Here is a 16,281-nt window from a genome sequence, read left to right as displayed (position 1 = left end):
CAATAGTTTTTAATATATAAGAATTAAAAAATTAAAAACAACAACAACAACAACATAATAATAATAATAATAATACATTATTATTATTATTATATTATTATTATTATTATTAGAAAATACATGATCTCCATGGCTGTAAGTGTTGCTGTGTGAACAGTGTCACCATTCAATATACAATATGAATACAATATGAAATTTAAACAACAGCAAAATAAACAGGGCAGCTAAAAGTTGTCATTTTCTCAGGCAAGCTATAATCTTTATTCCATATAACAAGCAAATACCTTCAAATCCATTGAATAATACAAGTAATGCAGAAGATTTGATATTTTTGTAATCCTGATGGTTTACATTTCATAAACCATACAAGCCTTCTCATTAATTCCAGAATAATATATGGATGAACCTCTGATATTACCTCATCCTGGGGTGTGCCACCATGGCTATATGAAAAAATTCCAGTAGTATGAATAATACATGTTTCTCAGCTGTCTAAGCATATTAGTGATGGACCTGAATAGCTGATGAGATTTACATGGGCCACATGGAGCAGTGCCTTACTGAGACTTAATCTAACCAGTGTGCAAATGAAAACAACTGAATAAATATCTGCACTGTGATATAAATAAATTAGTCAGACTGTTGTGCTTGACTGCATGAGAGCGTGACTATGGTGCAAGTGTACGAACAGCTACTCCTCTAATAAAAGAAAACATTAACAAAGGGTTGAAGAAACCGTTTGCTAATCTTGCACTGAGAAAGCATATGTGAGGTTTAATCAGGATTATGTATTTTGGGGGGTTCTGAAAGCACAGGACGATGAGGCATAGGAGCTTTTAGTTGAATCAGCATAAATTAGCATTGATGCACCTTGCTAATATCCCACAGCTGCACCAGTGAACCGAATGTGGTCGCTGGGTGGAGGCCCAGAGGAATATATGACCCCTCTGGGTCTATTGAAAACTGGCAAAATGCGGGCATCACTTTAGCCAATTATCCTGATCCCACTCGGCTGGTTCCTGCAGTACATGTTTTTATTGTCGTAAATGAGACATTTAGAGCCACAGCGGAGTTCATTATTGCCTTATTTGGTCGGATCATTTAAGAAGGAAGCATTTACCGTCACATAAAATCTATTATTTTATAAGTATCGTACACTCACTCACACATATTCTTTTAATGCTAATGGATGATGTGACTTATAAAGAACTGTGTTTCAAGGAACACACACACACAAATCCACACACGCACACAGCTGTCAGCTTTTCAGATGCACAGCTGTGTTATGTCAGACAAGCCTGGTCCAGCAGTGTCTCTGTGTGTCTGGACTTGGCGCCGGTCACTGAAGAGCTTGGCTGATAATTGAAAGCGGCCTGATATTCTGTCAACACCTCGTACTTGCACATGACCAACCGTTGTCTCCACTCATATGAATGGACAGTCCTGGTCTGTACAGTTGCCAAAACAGCAGAGTGACACTCTTTCTGTGCGCAAGCTAATCAAGTATGCTAATCTGTTAGCATGCTAATAGAGGCTTTTCAATAGAGTTTTCTAAGAGCAATTAAAGATGTTTTGAAGGAATTGTTCAGCCAAAAAGGAACATTCTGTCATGATTTACCTACCGTCATGTCCTTCCAGACCTGTATGGCTTTCTTTCTTGCGTGGAACATAAAAGGAAGAATTTACTGCCTGCTCTTTTCCATGGAGTTAAGAAAAAAAGAAAAGTATCATTAAAAATAGTCATGTATGTATACGGATAAATCACAAATATATGTATACACACTGGTGTTCAAAAGTTTGGGATCAGTAAGATTATTAATGTGTTTTAAAGAGGTCTCTTCTGTTCATCAAGGCTCCATTTCTTTGAGCAAAAATACAGAAACAATTGTAATATTGTTAAATATTATTAGAATTTAAAATAATGTTTTTATATTTTAATATACTTTGAAATATAATTTATTTCTATGATGGCAAAGCAGATTTTTCATCATCATTACTCCAGTCTTCAGTATCACAGGATCCTTCAGAAATCATTCTTAAATGCTGATTTATTATAACTGTTGGAAATAGTTGTGCTGCTTTTTTATTTTATTTTATTTTATTTTATTTTATTTTATTTTATTTTATTTTATTTTATTTTATTTTATTTTATTTTATTTTATTTTATTTTATTTTATTTAGGAACCTGAGACAGGTTTTTCAAGATTATTTGATAAATAAAGTTAAAAAGAACAGCATTTATTTAAAATAGAATTTAAGCAAATTAAGTAAATTAAAGTATTTAATTAAGAAAAATTATTCTAATTAGACTAAAGTTGTTTTTAATAAGTTACATGATTGCATATTATTAACACATTATTTAGTTCTCATATTATTATGAGATATTCATATTATATGCATATTATTAACACATTATTTGAATCTCAGTGAGATTTTAAGTTAATGTTTTTTTTTTTATTTAACAACACATTTGCATGTTCATTGTTCTCTGATGTCAGGTAATGCAGGTAAACAAATAAACTATTCATATTACATTATATTTCTATTTATACTGTTCAAGTATTGTTTTATTTTAGTATTTTTATGTAAGCTTACATTTTTATGATTTTATTTGGTTCCACTTAATGTACTTACATTGAAATTAATAATTTGGTACAATGTACTTATTGTGAACATACATGTTTTTACATTGTACTTATATATTAAAATATACCTGCATGTAATTACACCTTTAATTAATTTCTGTAATTACATTTATAATTACACTGTTGACCGTTACACCTTAACCCACTCTTAAACCTACCATCACCACCAAACCTGTCCCTAACTTTACCCATACCCCATTCAATAGCAGCAAAAATGTTTTGCAATACAATATGAACACAATAAGTAGATTGTACCTATTTTTTATGTAAGTAGTTAAAGCAACTAAATATAAAGTGGGACCTTTTTAAATGTGCGCTCTAATAGATTAGACTTCTCAATATTTAATTTTATTTATTTATTTTACTTTACTTTTACTAATCTAAGAAACATCAAATAAATATTATTACAAAAAAAATCTGGTAGCACAACAATTTTTACCACTGATAATATTCTTGAGCACCAAATTAGCATATTAGAATGATTTCTAAAAGTGACACTGAATAGTAATGGCTGCTTAATCAGCTTAACTATCAGAGAAATAATTTACATTGTAAAATAAATAAAATAGAAAAATGTTAGGCTATTTTAAATTGTAATAATATTTCAGAATATTATTATTTTTATTTTTACTAAATAAATGCAGCCTAGGCAAGCATAACAGACTTCTCTCAGAAAACAAGTCCCTCGCATATAGCCTACAAATTTCAAGAATAGAGAGTTTTTAGTAAGCAAATACGCAAGTTTATTGATTTATTTTTAATACACAGGACCATCCTGCCCTCTGTCTGTCTGTCCTCTGAGCAAAATATAAGATCACTGTACTTACAGAAAAACAACATATTACAGATTTACTGGGTTGTGTATCAGGCAGCATAGAATATGGTCGTTAACTGTTTTGTGTATTTAAATAGTTTTAGTTTTTCAGTCATGGTTTCGACTTTCGGTTAAATTTCAGTTATTTTAAGCATTACTTTTTTATTTTAGATAGATAGATAGATAGATAGATAGATAGATAGATAGATAGATAGATAGATAGATAGATAGATAGATAGATAGATAGATAGATAGATAGAGCAAGCCATGGTGAGCATAAGGAATGTTTTTAATATTATTTTTTTATTTTTTTATTTTATTTTATTTTATTTATAATTTCATGACCAAACCTCAGATGTGAAATATTGGTCTGTTCTGTACGTATATATTAAATTAATTTATAATTGTCCTTATAATAATATTCAAAACTATATAAAAATGCTGTATTTCTGTGACTTGTTCTTGTCAGCGATATAGTTGTAAAAGATTTGTACAAGGTTCATAGTCAAAATCTATATATATATATATATATATATATATATATATATATATATATATATATATATATATATATATATATATATATATATATATATATATATATACATATATATGTGTGTGTGTGTGTGTGTGTGTGTGTGTGGCATGAGCTTCCACAAAAGGTGTCAAGTCAAATAAACATTAACATTCAGAATGTGTCCATCATAGTGTAAAAATATAAAAAGCCCAGTTATTACTTTCTTTATTCTTGAGCATGCACTCATTTAATTAGTTTATTTACACACTGCGTGAATGCATTGAATTAACTTCCTAAGTTTACACAAATAGCATTATGTGAAGACGACTGAGACATTATTTCAATAAATCTACAAAAATGGTGCCACATAGGGTGGACGATTTTTTTTTTAGATGCATCTATAATAACATGCATTTAAGTTATGATAAATACCCGATTCAGTGTCATTTTATTATAACATCCCTGCTATTTATGCATAATCTGCAGTCTGGAGAACTTTAATTGATGTTGTTGTTAGACTGGTTTGTCGAAGTGACACCTGCTGATTTAAACAATTCTGTGGCACAGAGAGTCACACAGAGAGTGCTGTCCATGACAACCTCCGGTTACCACGGTGAGGAATGTTGTTGTTATTGCCAGCGCTGGTCATATCACGGGAATCCCAAACTCACAAACAACCATGTTCTAACCTGGCCCATCTGAGTCACTGACAAAACCTTTTTAAAGTGACCTCTCAACTGGAACAAATTAACATGTGAATTAGGTGCCAGCCACAGAAAGCCACAAAGTCAGAATGTTCTGGATCAATGCAGTCATCACTGTCCATTCCTGAAATTTTGAAGATAAAGGAGTTAATATCATTAAATATTTTTCATTTAATTTTTATGACTAGAAATATAATATAATATAATATAATATAATATAATATAATATAATATAATATAATATAATATAATATAATATAATATAATATAATATAATATAATATAATATAATATAATAATTAGGCTATCATTTTTGTCTGACAAAGACCAATTTCTTTTAGACATAAAAACATATGTTGGGCAATAAATATCTTTTGAGTGTTTCTTTGATATTGTTTCATTTGAAGACGTGAAGAATTGAAGTCTGCTATTGGACAAAATGCATCTTCTAACTTAATACGTTAATACGTTAATAATATATATATATATATATATATATATATATATATATATATATATATATATATATATGCATGTATGTACGTATGTATGTATGGATATATATATATATTCAGAATTGCAAATAACACATTGAATTAAGCATTACATTTGAAGCGGAAAGACTAAAATAGTACTTTCTGGTAAAATGTATACTTAAACAATTTTCACTCAGAAATCACTGGTAAATTTCGCAAATAATTACAACAAATCAGCAAGTAATACTTTGAATTAAACATTACATTTGAAGCATAAAGTCTGAAACATTTTCTGGTAAAAAATACTCCAATAATTAATTTATTTATTTACAACTTTGATAAATTATTTTGGTAACACATCAGTTTAGGAGCCAATTCTCACTATTAACTAGTTGCTTATTGGCATGCATATTATTATTAGCATATTAACTTTTTATTAGTACTTATAAAGCACATATTAATGCCTTATGCATGACCATTTTTTACATCCCTTTACTCCTTACCTAATCTTAACAACTACCTTACTAACTATTAATAAGCAGCAAATTAAGAGTTTATTGAGGCAAAAGTCATACTTAGTGAGAATTGCTCTCAAAACTAAAGTGTGATCCTAATTTTCACAATGTATATATTACTAAAATTACAAAGAAATAAGCAAATAATAAATATACAGTGTATATGACTTTCTGTTCAACTATCCACACACATATATTACTGTAGCATGGAAAGAACACCCTGAAAAAGTCTATCTCACACCACCACAAGTGGTTCAGCCCTTTCATGTCAGGCATAATCAGCCGGCGTATGAACATGGTGCCAAGCGTCTGTGTGCCAGGAAACCTGTGGATGTGGCCCTGGCACCCTGCGCCGGCATTTGCTGTGACATATTGCCCGTGTGATCATTCCACCTCAGGGTCGTGTTCCTCTTGCACGGCTGGCATCCCTTCCTGACAGCAGTGATCCAGATCCCTCGTCCTCCTCTCTAATCACTCGTTCTCCAGGGATAGGAGGGTGAATGGGGGGAGGAGTCATCTGAATGAGAGGCAAAGACCTGGCATGGTTTACAGGGCTCATTTCTGTAATTCATTCTCCGTCTCTCAGGACCTGAACGTTGGCAATGAATCCAGCCGAGGCTTTTCTCTTTCATTACTGTGTCTTTCACATTACGCGCCACACTCTTATTTTACTTTTTTTTCTTTCTTCCAATCATTTGTCCTCCTTTTTTCTCTTTTCATTTTCTTTCTTCTCTCCTGTATGCTCGTTCTGCTGCCTGGCACAATAAGAAACACTGATTTTGAACGAATGAGGGGTTTAGGAGGCTGGAAGAGACTTGCTCACTGCAGAGAGCTATTTAAAAAAAACTCAAGAGGCTTTTGAGCAGCACCTCTCAAACTAAGTATTACCAAACACATCTCAGTCTCACAGACCATAAATAAACTCAATCCAGAAACAAAACACCGTTCTGAAAACCTATTTCAAATCTAAAGTCAGAAATTGAGCTGAGAACAAAAATGTATTGTTAATATTTAAGCTATTCAACTTATACTAGTAACGCTATATTGATTTGTTATTATTATGTATCATTTTTCTTTTTTTCATTTTATCCACACATGATATACTACAAATAAAACAGCATTCATGTTATAGTAGCATTATAGGTTTATTTATGATTTAAACAATGTTTTTATTTATGAATCTAGTTGTTTTATATTAGCTGTTTATCTATCAACCATAATAAATATTGAATTTATATATATATATATATATATATATATATATATATAAATATTTAATATGGTCAACTATTTATTTTTCAGTGTGATAAAAAAATTAATAAATAAAGGAATATATACAAATGTTAATCTGAAGAATATATGCGATATATATAAAATGTAGTTTGTTATTCGAAAACTAATCTGAAAAAAGCTCAGCTACTACCACAATCCCTAAAAATGTACTTTTTAAAACTAGTATTATTTCTTTTAGTTAGTTACTGCTGCATACTGGCAGATCTGTATTCTAATCTTTCCTAATTTAAATAATCTTTCCATCTTGCCATATTTTAGAAGCAAGATCTTGTCTTTGTTTATGAGTGAGTGACCGCCATTGTGTGCTAATAGCTACTTTAAATAGCACTAATTAGCCAGAAGCCTGAGATGTTCAATCACTGTGAGGCTATTAGTAATCAGGTTCTGTTCTTTCACTCGCTCGCTCCATCTCTCCCTGCCCATTTTTCTCTGTGGGGGGTCAGGAAAGCAGGAGGAAAGGGAATGAAGCCCCTTGATGACCATAAAATGAGGACTAAATGTTCATGGTTGAGTGGCAAATCGTATAGAACTAGATTGTGTTTTTAGTCTTGTGAGGCAGTTTTAATGAAAGTGGGCGATGACTGTTTAAATGGCTGCTTTGCATATTTGTGAAACTACACTTTTTTTAATTAATTTTTTTAATTCTAGGGGAGTCGTGGCCTAATGGTTAGAGAGTCGGACTCCCAATCGAAAGGTTGTGAGTTCGAGTCCCGGGCCGGCAGGAATTGTGGGTGGGGGGAGTGCATGTACAGTGCTCTCTCCACCCTCAATACCACGACTTAGGTGCCCTTGAGCAAGGCATCGAACCCCCAACTGCTCCCTGGGCGCCGCAGCATAAATGGCTGCCCACTGCTCCGGGTGTGTGCTCACAGTGTGTGTTTGTTCACTGCTCTGTGTGTGTGCACTTCGGATGGGTTAAATGCAGAGCACAAATTCTGAGTATGGGTCACCATACTTGGCTGAATATCACTTCACTTTCACTTTATTTTTTTTATTTATTTATTGCATCCCCAAAATGGGAGGCACTGATGTCTGGATATAATGGTATTTTCACAACCAGTCAAAAAGTTTTGGACAGACCATGTGTAATATTTATTATTACTGTTTTCCATTTAGAATAATATAATAGCCATAAAACAATGAAATAACATTAAAAATAAAACATTTTAACCAAAATTATTTTTTTTAGATTACAGCTATGAAAAACTGGATGCTTATTAAATGGTATAAAACAGTTTTTATGGAATATTTAAACAGTTACAATACATGCTTTGCACTTGTCTGCCTTACTGCCTTTTCATGAGCTTTTCTATTAAAATTAAATAAATAATTTGTATATTTGTAATTTGTATAATGATTGTATATATGATATAGGCCTAATAAAAATACAGTTAAAACTGTAATATTTTTTACAATTTTAAGTAAGAAAAAATTATATTTAAATACATGCTTAATGTTATTTATTTCTGTGATGGTAGCACAGAAGCTGAGTTTTCAACATCATTATTCCAGTCTTCTGTGCATGATCCTTTTGAAATCATTCTTATATGCTTATATTTGGTGCTGTAAACATTTTAATTTTTTTTTTAATTATTATCATTTATCATTATATTTTTAACATTATCAATGTTGAAAATAGTTGTGCTGGTTAATATTTTTCTGGAAGACATAATAATTTATTTTCATTTATTGATGGAGATACAGTTAACAAGAACAGAATTTATTTGAAATATATTTTTTTGTAATATTGTATATGTATTTACTACAGCTTTTTAGCAAATTAATGCATCTTTCCTGAATAAAAAAATAATAATAATAAATTGGCTAAACCTTTGAACAGTATATAAACCCAGTCAACTGTGTCCAAACACTAACTATTAGTATATAATTAAATAAGAAAATATTACAAACATTTATCTCAAAGTTATAACTGAACAAACTGACCTGCTGTTTTTTTTTTTTTTTTTTTGAGTGATCTCTTTTATTATCGAATACAGTTTAAATGGACAAATGCACACACACACACACACACACACACACACACACACACACACACACACACACACACACACACACACACACACACATTTACCTACATTCACAGCATATAATGTCATACTGTCTCACACCTGTTCAAACAATCCCGGCTTTACAACAGCAGCCCAAGCTGCTTGATTTGATAATAACTCTGTTGGCCGAAAACATTTCCAGATCACTGATCCTTGTTTGACTGCTGCTCTATTGAGTTTGACCAACGCTACACGGAGGCCTATTCTTATCAAACAGGATGTGATCATTTCCCACAGACACCCTCTTCGCTGCTTAGAGCCAGACAAGGCGCCAGCAGACAAAAAACACCAAGGTGTACAATCAAACAAAGAGTGTAAAGAAGACTAACACACTTATTCATTGCCCGGCAAATAAAATAATGGAAAATAATTGTGGAAAGTAATATGACTGTCAGACATATACTGTAGCTGGTTATATATGCTCAAATAGACCAGATGATTGACAGATGGGGGATGTGTGGCTAATTCCAGTGTGTATATTTGTTCTAAACCTAGAAAGGGGGAGTTGACAAAATGTAGAATACCTGCAGAATCTGCATATTTGGTTCAACTGTCCTATTGTTTTTCCTGTATGATTTACTCTAAAATAGATCAGTCCATTAGGGGGCACAATCAGAGAGAAGACTGCAGGCTTAAGCATAAAGCAGCTACAGATAGGTAAACAATAAACAATGCAATAAAAAAAATGGTATCATTTACTTGGTTTGGAATATTCACATGCACGTGTATTATAGGATTTGAAATGTTTACCTAATGCAATAATATTATAACAGGACAATGTTCTGCACAAATTTACAGTATGCCTGAATTACTTCTGTCTTATCACTGCTCGCATAGGCATGCTATGAAATTATTTTTCACCATAAAAGAACAAAGAATAGTCTACATTGTTAAAATAAGATCAAAGAGATCGTTTGCATTGAAGTCAGGGCTGATGTGTTATTTGTGTGAGAGGTTTTGTACAAACAAATGCCTTCTTGAGTGATTTTCTCATTCATTTCAAATCATTTATTCAATGGACGAAAAGTACTATTCCATGCCTTTAACAATGAACTGATTTAAATGAAACCGTTTCGTAATATATTCATGCTACAAGAATCCAATAACAGTTTATTGCACATGTTTTAGTAATTGTGCTCACAACTAATTTAACAGACAGAAAACCGAGTGCGAGCAAATTAATAATTTATGATGCGAGACCTTTATTAGCAGAACATCATGTAATCGTTCACTACATTTATGCGAAAACACAGTATTTACAGAACAAAACATTTTTTGATAGAAAATATTTTCGAGTAATTACAATCAGCTGGTTGCACATATATTCTCTTACACACACATTTATAGAACTGTTATGTACAGTATTATTTAAGTCAACACTTATCGTAGTTCTTTACGATATTAAACAGCAGGGAAAAATCCCTGTTCAACACAAATCACCTAACAAAGATGTCAGATGTTTACATTTTCATTTTGATTCATAAAGCTTTACAGTCTGCCGTGTTTAGGCAAATTATATGCGGGGTTTTAATCCGAGGTGCCTTTAGTTATTGTTCAATTGGAATTCCATTGGCTTTGTATTCTCTATCCAAATTCAGCATTTCCCCCACCGAGAGTGAACAGAATGGCCATGGGAGAAATCTGGCTGGCTTCACCGCATCTTTGACAGCTGACGTTAAAATGTTTACATATTATGATTTAGTAGCTATTAGTTTCAGTGCTGCTCCCCTGCGATTGGGCCTGGTGTGTGTCGGATTCCCTGGTGAAGCTGTGCTTGGCTTTGGACGGGTTCAGTGCACACCTGTGAGAGAGGAATGAATAGAAGGGGTGTGTGAACTGTGTGCTCCAGACTGACTGGCGCCACCGACAAAACAGAGGGCATGCTTGATCAACAACCCAAAACGAACCAGGTCAAACAACAAACACAGTGCTACGCAGGGCCGGACTGCTAACCTCATGCGTACGCGCTCCCACACACAGCTGCGGGCCAATCAGCCCTCACGCTACACTTTGGAGCGACCGTCAAACCCCCCTCCTAGCAGGACTGCCACAGAGTGGACAGTTATTGTGCAACCTACAGCTGGGTTCAAGTGTCTGCCAGCATCTGGGAGCCAGAGTTACAGTCCAGCCAGAGCGGAAAACACAAGTAGACAGATTGTCACAAAAACCGGCATTCATGCTACTAACAGGAATATTATGGTAATAACTTCTATCTATGCGGTTTTTACTGTCACGGCTCTATTAATAATAGCCATCGCAGCTGCATGTACTGCCAGCTCTATTAGAAGTCTGTTACCCAATTATCCTGACAGTTCAGCCCTGTTCTTTAGCTGTGAATTCTGGGTAATGAAGCATTTCTCTGGCTTTTTCCACTGCTGCATGGGTTCAAGCTTGTTTGAAATAGTCTTAAGGCAGGCGGATTAAAACACTTGGTGTATTCTTGGTTTGTTGTATCAAAATGAAGCATCAACATAAGTATTGGTCCTGAAACAAAAGTATGACTAAAATCGAATCTATAGTAAAATCATTTTTATTTAACAATAGCAATCAATTCAGTTGGATTCATTTATTATTATTTATTTCATGTTTTAAAAGTAACGCGCGACACTGAATGTGACGGGAAATCATTTTAAGAGGATTAAATTAATAATTACAAAGCAGTATTTGACTATTCATAAAAAACAAGATGCATGCCTACACATGGAAGTGCCGAAGAACTGATTTTTATCAGACCCGGCAAATTTCCCAGTGTATCAGATGAATTATTATACGTAACCTTACATGAGACATGGGATGAGTCCTTTGAGAATATTTGATATTGAATTGCATGTACTCACCGGTGTGCAACATTTCAGCGACACAAAATTGATTCTTCCTTATTGACACCCGTCGTCCTCTGAAAGCAAAGGAAACAGCTGCGTTTATTCTTACTGCGGCTACTGGTGAGGTGACACGAGGGCAACAGTAACCATCAATAAGCTATTGTGCATGGAGTCATTTATTTAAAATAATTAGGATCATACAGGAAACAAACAAATATGCACACACACACAGAGACACACACACACACACACACACACACACACACACACACACACACATATATACAAAGGTTTAAATATAATAAAATATGCCTACATAGCTGAAAGATGACATATTCAGGTTACATATAAGATTACATAAATAACATTGAACACTAAGAGAATTAAAATGTTTTTATATTTTGGAATATGGCAAGGAAACACAGGCCTCCAGCAGTCTGGTCTATAGCATCATGTTTCGTCTGGTGCAGTTCATAGAAAGACACACTATTTTCACTTCCGTGCGTTATGAGGCTACTGTGCACAGCCAATATCACCATAGATGTTTTAGTGAACGTTCACGGAGGTTTCGGTCTTCTTACCTGCTCTGTGTTGATTTGTGTGAGAGGGGTCCGTGTGGAGGCGGGTGGGCTCGTCTGTTTCAGGAGAGACGGGTGCGTCTCCAACGCCAGCTGCAGGTCCATGATATAGTCAATGACATGCTGGAGGATCTCCACTTTACTGACTTTCTTATCCTGCGGAATAGTGGGCACCAGGCGCTTGAGTCGGCTGTAGCAGTCGTTCATGTCGTACTGCAGAAAGAAAAGATCCTCCTCTTCCATCTTGCATCGGCTGCGCTCCGACAAATAACGCAATGAGAGCTGACTGCAGCCAGACGAAACCTCATGAGGGCGAACCGGTGCGCTGGCCTTCATTATAATACACAAAACAACAAAGGGCTAAACGAGAAGGGGAGAAAAAACAAACGTGCGCGGGAAGCAACAAGAGGTGTCGCTGAAAAACGCAATTTGGTGCACGCAAGAAAAGGAGCGCGGTTCTATCCTGAGCACATCTCCTCTCTGAGTGCGAGCGCACAGTGTGAAACAGAGGATGAGTTGAGGCTGGTCATATAGAGAGGAAAAGGGGGAGGCGCCACCCGCGCGAGCTTTGACAGTCCTGCGCGAGGAGAAACCGGTCAGTCACGAGCTCCCGTGATGATGGAGTAGCGCGCGACCTGTAACTGCAGAGTGCCTCGAGCGCAAATAAGAGGCTGGAAGGTGAAACCTCTCTCTCTCTCTCTCTCTCTCTCTCTCTCTCTCTCTCTCTCTCTCTCTGTGTGTGTGTGTGTGTGTTTAACCACATGTGGAAATTGAATTTGTGTTTCCAAAACAGAAATAATGGAAGCGGTACAAAGATTTTCATTCGTTAATTAAGTTAACGAAAATCATTTAATTGTTAGATAGCATATTGAGCAGGGCATAGGCTAATTTACGCCATGGAGCTTTAAAACAGCATAGCAGAGACCGGGGCAGGTTGTCACACTGGGGATGTGACAGCAGTTATCAGTATGAGCTCACAAGTCGAATTATGGAAATATTGCCTAGAGATGGATTTGTATGCTGATTATAAATACCTAGTTCAAGCCCCTCTTAAAATTATATATATATATATATATATATATATATATATATATATATATATATATATATATATATAGTGAATTCTGCCCTTGAAACTAAAATGTTTGCTAAGTAAGCATTTATTTAATTAGCCTATTAAGGGACAGCTAGACAAAAAAGGCAACATTTTAATTAAAAGTGGTAACACTTCACCAGAGGGTCACATTAGTTTACATTACTTAAAGAATGAACTACAATAATAAATTCCATGATGAGGAGCAGTGTAATCAAAAGCTCGAGATCCCATAGAAACCAAACACTGAACAAGGTAGAACTAAAGGGAATGTAGACGATGATCTGCGAGTTCGAGAAGGAGTATATGTTAAAAGTAGGTCAGATAAGTAAGAAGGAGCCAGGTTATGTAATGCCTTATAAACAAGAAGCTAAATTTTGAATTCAATACACTGTTTAACGGGAAGCCAGTGTAGTTGTTGGAGAACAGGAGATATGTGTTCCATGGTAAGATTTCTAGTAAACAACAAAACAACAAAAATAGTTAAATATATTATTATATATAAATAAAATTTATATATTTCCAAAAAACATTTAATATATATTTGCATTTTTGGTCAAACACTTCATACAGTATTGAAGAAGCAGGATATTGTTTTCCAGGTTAATACTTTGAGTCCAGTCACTCATAGATGATCAGTCACCTCAACACTCAATACTCAGTCACCAACATTTTCTGTAGTGTAATGTCCCTTATTAACTGTGGCAAGTTGCCAAGGCGATGGAAGTACCTCCCCTCTGGTGGCAACAAGTTAGAATCCGCTTTGCCTTTCCTCTCACTTTAATGCATGGAATAGTGAAATGTTCTGCCTATGTGTGTGATATCTATTAGGTAATCATGGATCTTTTTCGTGAAAAATTGGACTTGCCTTCTGCAGGTGGGTTGACCAAACACCCTGCAGCTCAAAGAGTTTGCATATCCGTCATGTTCTGAAAAGGGATCCTCAAAATGTAGCACTGCTGTCCTCCTTTGAGAACAAAACCATTTTACAATCCATAAAGCCCTGCAATTAGCACATCACAACAAAATCCTCGCCGGTCTTTTCTTGTTTAGTCAGAACATGCAATGGTTGGTAATAGTTTATTTAAAGGGAACATGCAAGACCATTACAGGAATGTTAACACATCTTACATCTAACTCAGGGCTGAGAACATTAAAAAGATTTAGCATGCTGTAATATAAACCAAATCATAGACTAGGTATGGAAAGGTGCATTTTATAATGCATACATAAAGAAAATTATTATAAATGACGACAAAAATGTTTTATTATTGTATGTGTGTGTGTGTGTATATATATATATATACAGTATATGTCTGTTAAAATTAAAGTCATATCTACGTGCATGTAAAATATAAAGAATAAATATGCATAAACATGAAGAAAAAATATTAAACAGAAAATATATTTTATGTATTCTTATGTAAAGTGCTCTTTTGAAAATATCACATAATTTGTCCTTTTTTTATGTCAAAGCAAGGTTCTAGTAGTAGATTGTCATTTGGTGCAGCTTCCTAAAAACATAATGATATTATAAAATAATATTCATAATATTCGCAAAACAACAATAAAATATTATTTTATTCAAAATACATTCTTACTTTTTGCTTAATAGTTACACTAAATGACATTTTTCATCTATATGAAAGCAACATGAATTCATTAAGTACATTTCTAAGACATGGACACTCACTATACTCACATATATTTCACTAACGAAAATGTGTTTTGATGCAAATTGATCATATCTTTGAATACATGGTTCATATTCTCTTTAATATGATGACATTTTAGTTGATTTTTGAGTTGAGCCTATTTTCTGTTTTGTGTATTATTTATGGCTCCTGATGGTGTTCTACAGTCCCTGGATGGGGGTTGTGTCCATTCAGGTGAAGAGAACACACATCTCACTCTCTCTTTCAAAGACAGCTCTTCAAAAGAGACAAGTGTATGAATCTTTGATGGTAACCTTTCCCAGAATACCTCTTCATCTCTTTCTCTGACTCTGTATTTCAGCCCCCAGGCAACAGGATGCACTATAGCGCCTGATGTCTGCAGGCACCGTTACAGAACTTAGCAAATGTGTCTTTTCATCCTTAACAAAATCTTGAAAATTAACCTTTTTGAAGCGGACAAATGTCATTTAATGGATGAAAGTTACTCTTTTAATTTAAAGGTGAAGTGTGTAATTTTTTTGATGTCAAAATATCATACCATCTTAATATGCAAAAGCAACTACAGTAAAATAAATAGGCTGATTTAACGGCAGCCATTGACTTCGATAGTATAGAGAAAACTACTGTGGAAGTCAATGGCTACCATCAACTGTTTGGTTACCAATATTCTTCAAAATAGCTTCTAATGTGTTCAGCAGAAGAAAGAAACCCATACAGGTTTGGAACAAGTGGAATGTTAGGAAATTAATTTTCAGTTTTGGTGAACTATCCCTTTTAATGTAAATTAAAGAGTACATTTTCATGATTATGTTTAATACACAACCCTATAATAAATCTTAATATATTTGTAGTTGAGCGCAATTAAAAATGTAATTAAGTGTCTGAAACCAAATAAAAAAGAAAGAAAGAAATAAAAATTAAAGTACGGTATATCATTTAAAGTGTACTTCTTTTTCACAAGGGTTAGAAACTTTTAGATACAGATGCAGTAAAAGATCTTACACTGAAATAAACACTAAAAAGAGAGAATGAAATCCATGTAAATTGTGGCCAAATTTATGATGACCTCATGATCCGTC

At 34.0% G+C, this 16,281-nt stretch overlaps 1 protein-coding gene across 1 annotated transcript; it reads right to left on the bottom strand.

Annotated features, from left to right (window-relative positions):
- Nucleotides 1-10,215: 10,215 nt before the first annotated feature.
- Nucleotides 10,216-13,057, bottom strand: LOC132102790 (DNA-binding protein inhibitor ID-4-like). Its single transcript, XM_059507439.1, has 3 exons — nucleotides 12,437-13,057; nucleotides 11,871-11,929; nucleotides 10,216-10,834 (listed from the first exon to the last, which is right to left on the bottom strand). Exons 1-2 carry the CDS (start codon nucleotides 12,767-12,769, stop codon nucleotides 11,885-11,887), a joined length of 378 nt encoding a protein of 125 aa, XP_059363422.1. The 5' UTR covers nucleotides 12,770-13,057; the 3' UTR covers nucleotides 10,216-10,834; nucleotides 11,871-11,884.
- Between the last annotated feature and the right edge of the window lie 3,224 nt (nucleotides 13,058-16,281).

The sequence above is a fragment of the Carassius carassius genome, chromosome 24, assembly GCF_963082965.1.
Source record: "Carassius carassius chromosome 24, fCarCar2.1, whole genome shotgun sequence".
Classification (NCBI taxonomy): domain Eukaryota; kingdom Metazoa; phylum Chordata; class Actinopteri; order Cypriniformes; family Cyprinidae; genus Carassius; species Carassius carassius.
This window is presented reverse-complemented; position numbering and strand designations above follow the sequence as displayed.